The 14,832-nt window shown below is 40.3% G+C and overlaps 2 protein-coding genes across 2 annotated transcripts in view; one reads left to right on the top strand and one right to left on the bottom strand.

Moving 5' to 3' along the window:
- The window catches only part of LOC149288421 (ras-specific guanine nucleotide-releasing factor RalGPS2-like), a 43,422-nt gene that overhangs the window by 7,224 nt on the left and 21,366 nt on the right, over positions 1-14,832 (top strand). Inside the window, exons 6-7 of the mRNA XM_089491601.1 lie at positions 240-332; positions 2,601-2,727. Of these exons, the coding sequence (XP_089347727.1) occupies positions 240-332; positions 2,601-2,727 (220 nt within the window). The remainder of the gene's footprint in view (positions 1-239; positions 333-2,600; positions 2,728-14,832) is intronic.
- LOC149288422 (angiopoietin-related protein 1-like) lies at positions 7,819-14,807 on the bottom strand. Its single transcript, XM_089491800.1, has 4 exons — positions 13,985-14,807; positions 8,696-8,889; positions 8,148-8,418; positions 7,819-8,006 (listed from the first exon to the last, which is right to left on the bottom strand). The coding sequence occupies exons 1-4, from the start codon at positions 14,805-14,807 to the stop codon at positions 7,819-7,821; spliced, it is 1,476 nt and encodes a 491-aa protein (XP_089347926.1).

Below are 14,832 nucleotides of genomic sequence, written 5' to 3'. Positions count from 1 at the left end.
GCCACAAAAGCCTGTGATGCATTTTCAGCAACAGACTTTAATCATACGGTTAAGATAGCAAACCAATGATCGAACTCCACTAATTATTGAACTTAGTGAAATTGGCTGCTAATAATGTTTATACTGTAAAGCCCAAGATAAGTATTTCAATATTTTTTAAATGTCTGCAAGCTTTGTGTTTAAATGATTATCACATTGCTTTGGAAGTCATATAATGTAATTGTTCCTTTGATCTATAGAAACTGTATGAGTTGAACAACCTGCATGCATTAATGGCCGTCGTATCTGGACTGCAGAGTGCTCCCATCTTCAGACTTACCAAGACGTGGGCTGTAAGTATATAAAATCCCTAAACAACTACATGGTATGATACATTTGCACTCAATGTGCGACTATGACTGTTTGGTTAAAACATGTTCCTATATGTGGATGATGACGGAGAAATATTATGGAGCGTTTCCAATCCTGTGCAGTGCCCAGGAGTGGATTAATTCCAGGAGCGAGGAAGTAAAGGCTTCTACGATTTCACTTTTGGCTCCTATATTTTTAAAATATTCTTCATGTATCCTCCTCCTTGAACACCCTTTTCACGATCCATGAAATTCTGGCTCCTAAAATGCCTACATATGCTTAAGATTTGTTTTTAAACTGCCTTTAATGAATGGAAACTTGTGGATCCTCCACGAAAACAGTAAGTTAACTGATGTAGACTGATATGGAGCAATTCTCAGCGGAACTCCAGCGGTGTTACCGGTAATCGGTCCAAAACACAGGGTTATGATAAAAAATGTTGTCGCTGCACTGTACTTCATTAATTGCCTTGGACACTGACTGAATTAGAAGATAAGAAAGAAACGTTATTCTGTGAAATCTCTAGTGATCAAAACGTAACTTGTTGTGAACATATTTCATGATTGTGACAAGCAGTCACAATGTGCTGTGAATTATGAAAGTCCTTGGAGTTCGTAAAAGTTTCTGTCTGCCCCTTTAAATTTGTTCACATTCCCAATTTTTTTATGCTGTTATTTGCACTATTTACCTTAAGCATCCATTTGGCTTATATCCTAAAGTTCACAAGGTGAGGCAGTACCACAAAACGTGTTAATCTTTAACTGGATATTTTCAATACATCTTAAAATAGCTGCTCCACATGTATGGCGTCTTTTCATGGCATCTTTGATTGGCATGTGATGGGGAAGAACAGGACGTGGCTATTAACAGTCAGCGTGTTATTTGTGGTAACCTCTGGTTTCACTCCTTAACCTCTTAATAATTGAACCCCCCCCCCAAAGCATTTTCATACACAGGAATGTATTGTAACTATACAAGTTGGCCGACCCTGTTTTTATTTCATTAAAACAAATGTTAGTGGTTCTCTGGTTTAGAACCAAAAATATTCTAGCAGCACAGCTGTATAAACGTTAAAAGCGTTCATATGTTGATCTGTTGAAGTATCAGAATTGAAGATGCTGCGTATGTGAATGAAATGCCCCAATTCCCTTTAGATGACTGTTATTGAACTGGGATCCTTGCTGGTTACCAGCACTGTACACGTTCTAGAGTCACGCTTAACCTATTCCTTGAAGGGCCATTAAACCTCTAAAATAACTGGATTCCTTTGTAGGTGCAAAGTTATTCCTCATGTGTGCCAGTATGCCTTAGTGTGTTCATATTGTTATTAATTCTGCATGTTTGTACTTTTAATGTGATTAAGTCATTTTATATTCTCCATTTTTGGGATAGCGCTACTGAATCAGTTGTTGCTCTATAAATACAATATAATGAGATACATCTCATTTTCTGTAGCTGTTGTTGCTTCTACTGCAGTAAACGCTGCTTTGGCTCCAGATTGATAGAACAGATCTTAACTAGATCCAAATTGCATTGTATATCGCAGGAGTGACTGCCCAGGGAAAGCAGTGTGCATCCCGTAAAGTACAAACTCCTTTCTCACAGTGTTCATGGCTTAGGGGTCCTTAGCTGTCGTAAATAAAGTTATTTACCTGCTGTGTTAAGTCACTGATTTTAAGGCATTAGTGCAGCACACCTCGTCTGTTCTATGACTACAGCCACTTCCCCAAGATGCAAACATATGCACACAGACCTTTTATTTATTTCTTCTGGTCCCGTAGTTTGATTCAGACACTTTTTTTTTATTCATTCAATAGCCACATTGTTCTCGTAATTACTAGGACCTTTATATTTAAGTCTGTGGGGACCTGAACACATTCCCTCACTCTGTACCGTGTCTGCAGGGACGCAAGTGTGAAAAGCACCATTTCAGCAAGTTGTCCTCTTGAGACCTTTGCCTCCAAACCCATTTTTTTTACTTTTCTGACATTTTCTTTACACTGTTGTGACCTGAGACTTTTTTTCCCCCCTACTGTTGTCCCAAGCTAAGCGTCTCTTGTGTTGAACCACATAGTAACTGAATAATAACTTGTTCTGGAGTTTGTTGCAAGCTTTTTGGGCCAGACTTAATGTAAACATGTCTAATGGCACTTTTTCCCCAAGTGAGTAAGCGCTATAATGAAATATGGTAGTTGTACATTCTGTATTAAAAAGGTTTATCTCTGACTGATCAACTGTTTGCCTTTCAGCTTTTGAGTCGCAAGGATAAGACCACGTTTGAGAAACTGGAGTATGTAGTCAGTAAAGAAGACAATTATAAAAGGCTCAGAGACTACATCAATAGCTTGAAGATGACTCCTTGTATTCCTTACCTGGGTAAGTCAGAGATAATTTGACTTTGCATATTGTCGGCAGTGTGTATTGTCGTGGTTAACATGCATATTCTTGGTAATGCTAATTAAGATGACTTCTACTGGACCTTCAATAACCATAAGAGAGGTTTGGCTTTTCCCGCAAACTGCAAGCAAAAAATGCCTACAGCCATTGTTGTCAAGAGTGACTTTCCTACCACTTCAACACCATAGGGGGTATTCTGTGCTGCTTTCTCCTTGATGGAAAATCACAGGTTCTTGGAATGTTGGAGTTTTGGTGGGTTCATGCATTTTGTTCTCAGCCTTGCTAACCTCGCTGCCACCTACTATTGCAAATAATGGGGATGGAGTCATTCTGTGTAATCCATGAATCAAATGCAACAGAAACTAGCATGGTAGTGTTTAAAAACCCTGAGGGGGTTTGAGGCAAATGCAAGGTAAGTCCCTCTGATTCGTGGGATTTACACCTTTAGCGAAGGCGTGTTTACCAGCCGCATTATTCGGTCCCGAAGGAGATTGAGTCATAGAAGACAGAATGCCTAGGCTTACATCAACAGAGGCCCGAGTGAGTGCTTGCTTTAAGAGGTTGTTACAGAGCATGGTGTCATGGTTTTCACGGCTGCCTAGTATATTCTGCTGATTTGTATTTTCACTTTGACGTTAATGGAGACTGTAGTGCAGTGTAAACTCTGTCCGGCACATGACTGCTCTTAACAAAGTACTTGGCAGCAAACTCTGTAGGAAGATGGATTTCACCTTTCTCCCCCAAAACAGTGTTTGGAGTTTGCAGTCTCTTGAGACACCTCTGGCTTCTCCAGAAGATATACTTCTTAGAAATGCGGGTCAGAGGATAAGCCGGTCTCCTGGTGATGATTCACGTGGTCAAGCTGCTTTTGTGAAAGAACTCATAAGCCTATTGTACATTTTATGCTTTTTTTGTTTTTTTTTTGTTTTGTGGGTTTGATATAAAAAATAAAACTTCAAGAGCAGTCACGTCGGATACACCGAGGTTGATAAATGTCCCGCTCAGGCATGCTTTTTTGTAGTCCTTGACGGGTACTTTTTACAAACACAGTGTAGTTGGGCTCTGAATACAGTGTAATTGATTTGAACAATTAGGACTCATGTTACTGTTCAACTTTTTTAGATCACCAGGCAGAACTCGCCTACAGAGCTTGTGTATTGGTATATAACTTTTGGGGACAAAAAACAGGTTCTCCAAGTATGAATTCTTCCCTTAGGGGGCCTAAAAATGGGCAACTACATCTGACCAGCAAGATGTGCGGACATATGTTATTCAGCCCAGCGTCGGCAAAAGAGAAACCTTTTTGGTTTCATTCTGGATGTGCTGAATTGTAGTCAGTGTTTTGTAGTATGAAATGTTGCTTTTGGAGCTGCCATCCCGGAGAGCAAGCAACATGACTGTGTTCTGGACCCTTTCACACGTAGAATAGAAAACCATGTATTGGCTTGACTTTTGGTTTTCCTGCATTATATCTATTTGACAAATGCCTCACATTAAGTCCTCTGTAATACATTTGAGCACATGGGAGCTGTTAATGTCTGTCCAGATGTTTCTGAATGGAATGAATGAATCTGTGTTTGATTGTACAAGACCAATGATATATAGCAGGTCAAAACCTCTGACGGCTGGTTTAGCCATGATGGGAATCGGGTGCCTCTTAGCATGGAAGTAATTCACGTCTGTAATATAGATTCAGGATCCAGTGCTCATTAAACTCCCGGTCTCCGTTTCACGCTGACCCATTCATTGCCAATTTTCATTATGAGCCTTTACATCTGCCGCGTGTGAGTTATAGCAATGTTTCTGAAAATAATTGGGTAAGTAAGATGGCATGAATGAAAGGGACATGTTTGAAAAGTTTTTCTCGCCATAATTGACAGGGAAGGAAAGGTTTGAGCAATGGGGATGTTTTCATTGAAAGGGTCCAGGAGATACATCCGTCCTTTTCAGCGGAAGGAGTTTAGGAATTCGTATTCTGAAACCCATCCCAAGACGTATTGTGCTGTTACTTCTTGTGTAAAAAGTATCTTTTCATGGATACATTACTTTTAAAAGAAAAAGATTTGGTGGTGTGGGGTAGTTCTGAAAGTCAACCAGTCTGTGTCATAAAGGCACACCCTCTACTTCAGAAAGAACAGCTAAAGTATGCCTTATTCCCTCGCCTTTACAACTGTAGCCCCACTTCTAAACACCCCATTGTTGGTTCCACATTTAAACAATGTTCTTAATGGTTTATTGGTGTTTTTATTTTTCACTTAAAACATCTGAATCCATTAAATATTTTTTTTTATACAAATGACATTATGCACAAACCTTATTAGGTATCTATAGATATAACATTTCTCTTTGTTTTAGAATGCCGAGAGCCGGTGTGTATCATACACTTGTGTATAAAAAAAAAAAAAGTTAAGTCTAAGTTAATCATGCATATTATTTCCAAAATTTCAAAGTAGAGAGTCAAGAGAATGAAGATCTTTGTTACTCATACGCGGCTGCCCAGCATTCCTCCCTTTGCATGCTATGAGGGATGGTATCCACTTAATTCCCATTCTCCGGAGATTCCCCATTCCATGGCAGCTGCATCACAAACATCCATATTCTCTCCAGATGGCAGCTGGAGACGTCGGAGAACATCTTCCTTGTTCTGGATGATTTGGTACTTCCGAAATGATTTGCTTTACATTATGTACATAAGAGGCCGGCTATATACACTCAGGATGGGGGCCCTATACGAACATATATTATGTTAATGTGATTGATTGGTGCACATGTGTGGGTTATTTTTCTTTCAAATGTCTGAAACAAAATTGTTATAAATACAAAAAAATCAATATCGTAATGACCATTGATTCAAAAGTAATTGCCTAGCTTTTGCCAGTGAGTTTATTTTATTCTTTTTAAATTCTTTTGATGTTATTTTGTAGCATATGTTTTATTCAACAGTGTATCCAGTTTCTAAAGAGTACAGAAATCTCGTGGCAGGGACACAGCATCAGGAAAATGATGGTGAATGTGTACGATTAAGGGTTAACAGGGCCGCTTTAACAACCTCTAATATGCACACTTGGAATTGTAAGAGCTGGAGACATTATTGGGTCTCCATTATCGTGGTTCTGATTGCTTAATTCTAATGGTTGTTATGGTGATAAGACCACTTTTTTTTTTTTATATACACAACTCCTTTTCACATGATGAGATGTACCGAGCATTTTTCATTAATGTGAATTTGCTGCAGCATTAATACATTCTTTCTTGGGACTCTTCTCCATGAAGTTTTGTTGCCGTATTCCTTGTGCCCTCTGCCAGTCACATTAGGTGTTTGCTTTCTCGTGTTTTTTTTTTTTTTGGTAGATTTCTGCTCACTTCAGTACTTCAGGCTTTTCCGTCACTGAAAGGGTAAAGACTTGCCTGACAAAACTGTACAGCGATCAGCCAAAAGTTCACATTCAGTCAACTGGCGCCGTCACCTGCCTTACACTACGTAGAAAAGGCCTCTTGGAGATTAGCGGGATTCTGGACTGTATGGAAAATAACGCTTAATGTGCTTGTCTTAAAGATTTACTGGCTGCAGGTTTTTGGTCTGGAAACTTGGATGTTTTTCCCAAGTGCTCGTCTAAAGCCATGTCCGCGCTCATTAAAAGCCTTTCTTTTACATATATCTTTAAAATAAATGTCTAAATAATGGTACATATAGACACAGGCAAATTACATTTTACATGAGCTATAGTGGGCTTTATTTACCAAGCCGTGTTAATAGTGGATACGGTTTTTTTATAGGGCCAACACAGAAAAGGATGTTGGATTATGTTAGCTTTCTTAAAGCCTCCTCTTCCATCTGAGATATAGACCTCTGAGATCCTAAACACCTATGCAACTTTACATCTTTTTCTGTGTTGGTCCAATAAAACGCATCGACTTAATACTCTTATTTTCTCTTGGCATAATATGGCCCTTTTCTTTTTACTTCATTTAAAAGACATTGTGCGTTGTGTAGGTCCCAGTGGGTTTCTCCTGCATGGACTTCTATGTAATGCATAGTTCAGACGATGCTATGTGTCAGCCCTTCATGATGTATAGTTCAATGAGCTATGGTTTCAGCCTGCATACAGCGCTCGGTAGATAGATTGGAGCGTTACACGCGGGTATGCCATTTTCTGTCACACCCCAGCACTTTTTTTTACATGAAACCCACATTGGGGTCTGTTTTGCGGGGACTGCGGTGCTACATATGAGTGCAGCAAAAGGGGGGGGGAATGAGACTAAAGAATGCATTGAAGTGCATACAAACGTATTTGGGGACTAGACTGTTCCCCGATGTTGGTCCTCGCGGATAATGGAAATGTTTCCTCTGCTCCAATAACTTTTCCTTCTATCCATTGTTTTAGAAATCGTCTGAATAGCATTTGTCGTCATTACAGAGCTAACGTTCTATATAATGATACCCCAAGTATAGATTTTCTGTATATGTGCCTGCGCCACCTCTACTTCTAGTGGACATTGTTCTGAAGAGCTTTGCAATCATGAGATTAGCTCACAATACATGTGCTTACAATCTAAATCCTAAACACGGCTGCCGTTTGTGCTGTTTAACCTGGTGGAAACGTCGCCCCGCAGGCCATACTTTGGGTCTACTCTATTACACAGCCATAGACTGAACATGAATTCCATCTGAAAACAGTTACAGCAACCACTGATCATGTAAGGAATGTTATATTTTTTTTTAACCTTCCCCTCATTGTTGTGATCAATCTGAGATTTGCACATAGGAGGATTTGTCATTTGATGTACTTTGTGCTTTTTTTTTCTCTTAAATCTTGAGCAATTGCTTTTTTTAAACAATCGTTTAAATACTTTTTTTTTCTAATTGGGTAACGCATCGATGCTGGCGATTCACCAGCATCCCTCTTTTTGTTGCTGTAATAGTTCGTGACAGACAGCAGTTTGGGTGAATCTGCGTACAGTCTTGCAACGTGTTAATCTTGACGTATTCACGATGGTAAGTATATAATTTATTTCCCAAATCATGGCAGTCTGTTCTCAGCTTGTGCCAGACAGGGCCCTCTCACCCTCTCAGTCTATGGGCCGGATGAGCATCTGGACGGCTTTGAGAGAATAGGAGCCTCCTCTGTACTCTGCCCAGTATATGCCATCCTGGTGCTTGCTGCGGTAATGACCTCCCCGGTACCATACACCGTTAAGGTTAGCGTGTGCGCACGCATTGTACCACCATCCTCCTTTATGGAAATGAGCGCAGTTTCCTAGAGATAAAATGTGATAGATTATTAGCCTCTATACACTTCCAAAGATGTGTGTGTGTGTGTGCGTTTTATATATGTATGTGTATGTGTATATATATATATAGCATGTGTGTGTGTGTATGTATAATGGCTTTAAATTACCTGAGTATGTGTCTCTGTCTCTGTCCAATGTTGTGAACTGCTTGCCGTTGTGCCAGACCATAGAGTCGCCGGCGTTTCCCTGGTACGTTCCTAAACGCAGCCTGTAAAAGTCCGTCTCCGGCTCAAGACGGAAGCTGCTGTATTCTGCGTAGACTTTCTTGCTGTTCCAGTCCTCCAGCTCAATGAGCAGTTTGTAGTTATCCTGGTTGGTCAGTTGATAAATGGCGTCTAATCCCAGCCAGTACTCAGAGTCGATGTTCCCGAAGCCTTTCTGCACAGGGAAATGAATCTTGTTAACAAGTTGCTCATAATGACACCGGAACAATCATAAGGATATTAATCGGCATATTCTGGCACCTTTGTAGCATAGGATAGTTTAGTGTTAAGATTAGAGATCAATCAGTTTTAAAATGTTATGGCGTAGATTATTGTAGTCTATGAGCGCATGTACCTGAAAGCACGTAATAAGACACTTTATTGCATCTAACATTTGGGTTACATCTCCTTAGTGCTAACGGTTATGGAGTGTCAGTGTTTTGTTATCTTGCCTTGTATGTTTCCCAGTTCCGGAAGAAGTTAACCGATCCGTCTGTTCTCCTCTGGATTACCGCCCAGCCGCCAGGTTCCAGTCCGTTCTCGCACCAGAGCTGCACGTGATTATTAGCGTTATTCGGTTTAATCAAATAGATTCCGCTGCTGGAAAATCCAGACTCCTTAGCATGCTTGCAGTCCCGAAACGGGCCTATGGAATAGATATGTCATGTTTTATTAAAAAATATTTGCCAGACACGGGACCTCTCCTCCCCCAATATTAATAAATGTATATATAATGCTGTGCTTTTTCTACAACATCTGCAAAAGATGGTGAATGGTTAACAGTATAACAATCTGTATCGCTGCGTCTCCCTGTCTTTAAATTGGTTAAATATGCCCTTGGCTGGTTATGAGTATAAAGTCTGTACATCTTGATAAAAAGAAAAAATAAATTCGCTTGTTGCCCGACGAATGACAAATGGTTGGAGGGGTATTGTTATAAACATCTGCTACCCAGGAGATACCTGTTTAGTGGTTGGACCACTGGTGGACCGTCTCTATTCCACGTTGCCTATTGTTCACCCCTATTTGCTGTTTCCGGCCTCCTCTGTTTCTACCCACAACTTTGGCCTCTGGCTACCAAAACTCCAGTACTTGTGATCTTAAATGAAAATCCTTTACATGTAATTCATGTTAATGATGTCTTTATAGCCTTAAATGGATATCCTTTCCAGTAGCTAAGTGTTCTAGTTATAAAAATCATTCTTGTGATGCTTAATACGACCGCTCAGTTAAGCAAGGGATAGCTTAAGCCAGCGTCTAAGCTCCCTTTTTTAAACATGTTGATATTTGTAGGCGGAAGGGCTTTCGCGGCACTTTACTGGCCTTCCGTTTGTTGCATTTAAGATTTTGGAATGTATTGGGGAGGACGGTTGTAAGTAAATGAAAGCTGGATGGATGCTGTTGGTCTCTCTGTACTTTTTTTTTTTTTTTTTCGGTTTCTCAGCAAACGCAGCCTTTTATTAACAATCGTTCCCCGCCTGTAGATGTATTCAGGGTGTTCTGACTTTTGTGAATAAATGATATTCAAGTGCTTGATGATATCTGCCAATCCATCCTTAATCCATCAAGGTATTGTAGACGGCAATGGCGTTAAATCAAGATTATAATCTTGAGCGTCTCTGTTATCTTTAGCATCGTTTCTAAAAAGGGATCCGTACAGAAATAAACCTTTTAAAACTATTCCAGATTTGTAATTCTCCTTATATCACTCCTTATAGTAAATCGCTCTTTCCCAAAGCTGTGTGATAGCTGCTGGGGGTGTTTGCTCTGGATGCCTCCGCGTCGCGGGCTTGCTGTTCTCACAGCATGGTTTGGTACAGAATGTGCCATCGAAACGCAAACAGAGCCTTTTGTTTGTAGGAAAAAACTGTGATCTTTGTCGAGCGTGCTGGGAGGCCCCCGAGGACCCCAAGGATAATTTTCTCAGTTTTCACGTGGCATTTTTCTTTTCATTCCTGTTGGATAAAGCTTAAATTCCAGATCCTTTTTTTTCGGGTCCGATCTGTACGTGTGGAAACATTTTGTTTTTGCTTTTGTTATTGCCCAGCAAACTGGATACCTTTTCCTTTGATGAAGAAAGGATACTTCTACATATTTGTTTAACCTTTCATCTGCGATCCACGCTGCGTTCGGTGACGGATCATTAACCACAAGAACGTATTTATTATCTGCTTAACAGCCACTTAATGGTATGGTGGGATCAAAAAGCAACCGGGATATTGTATGCCGTAAACATCTGCGTGCGATTACACGTAACTCACTATTTTACGCGGAGGAAGCGTGCCGTAGGCTGACAGGACACCCGCTCACTAATGTGTTTCAACGCCGCTTGTGATCATGTGAATTAACTGTGATTCCTTAAGGGATAGTAAAGCCTCGTGGTAAATAAGCCCTCTGTTTTCCCAAAAAAGGGGAAATCTGAGAAAATGAACTAATTTAAAATGGTTTAGACACGATAACTGCTCTTAAAGGAGCAGTCACAAAGCGAAAGTTGAATCCCACAGCCTGTCACGATAATCTGTTTAAGTCTGAGCCCCCACCACGGGAGAATGCATTAGGGGCCGGCAAATGCAAGCCCCCCAAGGTCTGTTATCATGGAAACAGAAACCCCCAGAAGATAGCACCTCTAAGTGAAATGTGCCAGAGAGACAAGCGTCGGTAAAAGTGATGGCATCCTACCGTGCCAGCGGCATTGATTTCGGCACTTTTTTTGTCTTACTGGTCTCAGACATTATCGGACCTTAATGTTGTTCGTTTACATGTGATTCAGACATGTTCAAATTGTAGGAGAGAAATGTGAGTGTTTGGAACACAAAGACTTGAAAGTTCTGGAGCTTAACCACCTCCAACAGTATGGCTTGAAAAGGAGAATATTACCCAAAACCATGACTGACTAACGCCATAAACATCCATTAAGCTGTTTTTTAATACTGTTACAGGTTTATCACTCCTAAACATGTTTCCTGTCTAGGTTACCTAGACTCCACAGTGTCTTATTAATACATTTGAGAAGCATGGCGCATGTTTCCAGGACTTTTAATGAAGAACTGATATGACATCTGAATTCAGCAATTTTAATGGTCTATAAATTGATGTCATTTCTAAGAACTTGAAGGTGCCTTTGAGTAATTAGTATCTGCTGAGTACAAGAAAACAATTTGTTTTAACGTCCGCTAAAAAGGTCTGGATTTCATTAGAGCACCTTTTGGGGAAATGGTAATTCAAATAGACAACAGGCTGAACCGACGATGGCCGGTAATCTAAGAAGCCGGTCACTGTAAGACCATCCATAGAACCATAACTACAGTCATTGATTTTAGTCAAATTCAGATGTCTTTAATTATAGAAAGAAACCTGAAGACCAAAAAAGCAAGAGTCAGAAAAGATGCCTCCACCTTGGGAATAACGTCAAGATCTGGAGAGAATCCAAATTTAGTTTTAGCCGCCGTGTTCCTGTGTGTGGTTTATTAATAATTGTACAATGTTGGACAGCTGGAATTTGACACTGAAACCCTTTTATGTCATAAGACGGGTTCCTGTTGTGACCTCTGTCTCTGCGTGAGAGCTGTGTTGGCTGCTGCGTGACTGCTTGTTATACTTCTTGTTACCACCAATTGTTACTTGTATGGAAACACCGAATACCCCACAAATATATCCAGAAAACATATTTAACTGTTCTGACCCATTCATGTGTAATTGGGCTTGCTTGCTTGCTCAGATGTGGAAGATTCTGTAAAGCTCGTAACGGCTATGTAACAGAGTGAATGCACAGAGGTGTATGAATCATGATTAACAGCACCATCCGCAGGATTCTGCAGGTATTCCGGCTCATCTGTTCTACAAGCTTCCGATTTTTCACCTTTTCTTACTTTCTGTATTAATAATGTGACTTTGTTCTTCCGAGTTTTGTCACGTCTCGTACTAGAGCCGCCTTGTGTTTTTTGTCTTTGTGAGATCTGGCCACTGCTCATTTGGACCAGTTTCATTCTTGCGCTAAATTAAAAAGCCTTTGCTAAAAGGGTGAGTAAGGGTGAGACAGTCGCATCGCTAGTTTTTGGAAATGCTAAGTTTAATTTATGATCCTTCCCTTCCTTCTCTTCTTTTTTTTTTTTTTTTTTCTTTTGTTAAATTGCTACCATTGTAGGACTGGACCCAACTAATTTTTTTTTTCCTGTTCTCCCCCAATTTCCCAGGATCGATAAAGATTACAGTCCACATCTGGCTGCGTTCTGTGCAGCAGCATGACCTATTGCTAAACTCATACAGCTGATGTTGCATCATGGTAAACTGGAGCTTCCTTTTCGGAGTCTTCAAGACTAACGCCAAAAAATAATGCCCTGTCCAAGTATTATGGCTACTTAAAGCCACTGGGGTTTTTTTGGAGGGGGGGGGTTTGTTTCATAGTAACATAAATTGCTCCCTGTTATTTGAAAAGTGTTTTCTTAACAACAGTTTAAATCTGAGATTAGAAGAATGTTTTTATAAAGAAAAATGTAAATCATAAGCTCTGTAACACGACAATAAGACGAGCTTAAAAACAGGACATGACCCCAGCCGGATTTGTGTGAGATTTATGCACAGCATTAGGTTTTACCCCACAACTGAACACCAAGGGCATTTGGTGTCTATATGGTGGTATATGTGCAGCATGTCACTAATGCAGTATTGAGGATCTGTCAAAGTCATCAGATAAGCAGAACAACTTTTATGCAGCACATGTGGAGGGATAACCGGTCTCGCTCTTGCCCATTCCATCTTTCTTGGAGGTTGCAGGAGACCAGCTGAGACCGACCTCTAAAAAACCACCACACTGGCTTACAGTTTGTCATTTTGGGAAGGAGCACACGGAGGATGGATTTAGGTCCCATTTTTAATAAGTTACTAGCACTTGGCATAACCAAAAAAGCCAATACATGATTATTTTGTCAGTTGAATCTTTTAATTGACCGGGTCCCTGTGAACACATTACTGATTGCTCGGTTTGGGTAAAGGACTCTGTTAGGAATGCACTGTTTTAATGCTTCCCTGTTACTTTCTCTTTTTATATATGTGGAGATCTATGCTTCCGTATTTAAATGTTATGATAATGTATGCAATTTATTTCTCTGCAAGAATTCTTTGACGTAGAGTCGGCATGAAATGAGAACAAAATATTCATGTTTTCTGGGCCATCAGGACAGGCCTTATGTTCATCCTAAAATGTGTACGGCCCATGAAATCATTTTATTCATAATAATGACTTTTATTATTATTACTTTTTTCCTTCAAGTCATCTAATCATTTAAATTACAGATTGGCCATCAGCTGTTCTTATGGTTTGTTTTCATTTTTTGTTAGGTGATTTTCCCCATACAGTTTCTTAAACGGTAAAATAGCTCTTTTAGAGCGATCCAGCTGTTCTTCTGTATGTAGTCATTTTGGGGTTGGCGGAGTGAGACAGTCTTTATGATTTAAGTTACAGCAGAAAATTCTATTTTATTATCGCTAGGCCACCAACTTCTATCGGGCTCCGACACCTTATATCTAAGTAATGCAATCTTTGTAGAGTCTAATTTTGACTACAAACAGTATGACCAAAATGCTTTGTGTCTATCCAGTTATACAGACAGTAATTTACATTGGCAAATGCAATGCAATTATAAACATAGGAGAATATCCACTTTGACTATGCTTATAATTTACATTATCTGCATGTTCTTATATTAGTCCCATTATTTAAAAAGTAACATGAAATATATTACCTTCATTGACTACGGTGACTGGAGGGTTCCGGAATGGGCTTCTTGTTGGTGTCGGGACTTGTGGAGGCTGTCTGCTGTCTCTGGCTCGTGGATATCCTGTGTCCCGCTGAATTTCATTGCCGGCCACCAGTCCCGGTGTGTACTGCTGGCTTTGGGGAATGTGCTGTGGGACCACCTGAACCAAAGGTGGTGAGCCATGGCTATCCCTTCTGGAAAAAACTCTCATGCAGTGTTCCTCCAGCAAAGCTATAACTGCTGACTGGTTATTGACCAAGTCAACCAGTGATGCGTATTTCAGTTCCAGCTCTTTGTAACGTGTAGCTGCCCTAAGCATCTCTGCTGTTACATTTAGAATCTTGTTTTCCATCTGATAGACTTCAAGAGAGTTGTCTCTTTTACGGATTATCTCATGCAGGAGCTGCATGTAAAGTTGAGTGACGCGAGAGTTCATGTTCCGACTTTCTTTCCTTAGTAACTTCACCTCACTAATGATATTTCCATCCACGTCCACAATCACTTGCAGCATCTCCATCTCCCTTTTCTGCTTAGCCAACGCATCTTTTAGGTTCTCCAAGTCCATTCGAGTTACCTGGTCTTTGTTTGACCCAGCTGCCTTGGTACTAACGCATATTGGACCCGTGATTTTCTGTTGTGGAACCATGAAGGTGTAGCCACACTTTTTGCCATCACCGGCATCTGATTGATCAACAGAGCGTGTAAGCCTTTTTGAAGTGTCTTTACCAACTTTGGATTTATTTGTACAGTCCCCAGTAGAGAAAAGGAAAAAAAACAAGAATCCCAAGGTCCAGACAGTGCTGCCCATTTTACGCGGTACAAAGGAGGTGTCC

The sequence above is a fragment of the Sceloporus occidentalis genome, unplaced genomic scaffold, assembly GCF_023333645.1.
Source record: "Sceloporus occidentalis isolate IW3139 unplaced genomic scaffold, rSceOcc1.0.p SCAF_51, whole genome shotgun sequence".
Lineage (NCBI taxonomy): Eukaryota > Metazoa > Chordata > Lepidosauria > Squamata > Phrynosomatidae > Sceloporus > Sceloporus occidentalis.
Note: the sequence above shows the minus strand (reverse complement) of the source record. Positions and strands in the feature narration are given on the sequence as shown.

Coding starts and splice junctions, on each gene's coding strand:
- LOC149288422 (XM_089491800.1), bottom strand. CDS start 14,807: ATGGGCAGCACTGTCTGGACCTTGGGATTCTTGTTTTTTTTCCTTTTC. Junction 8,890..13,984: donor AGTCACCGTAGTCAATGAAG/GTAATATATTTC, acceptor TCTATTCCATAG/GCCCGTTTCGGGACTGCAAG. Junction 8,419..8,695: donor GGAACTGGGAAACATACAAG/GCAAGATAACAA, acceptor TTCCCTGTGCAG/AAAGGCTTCGGGAACATCGA.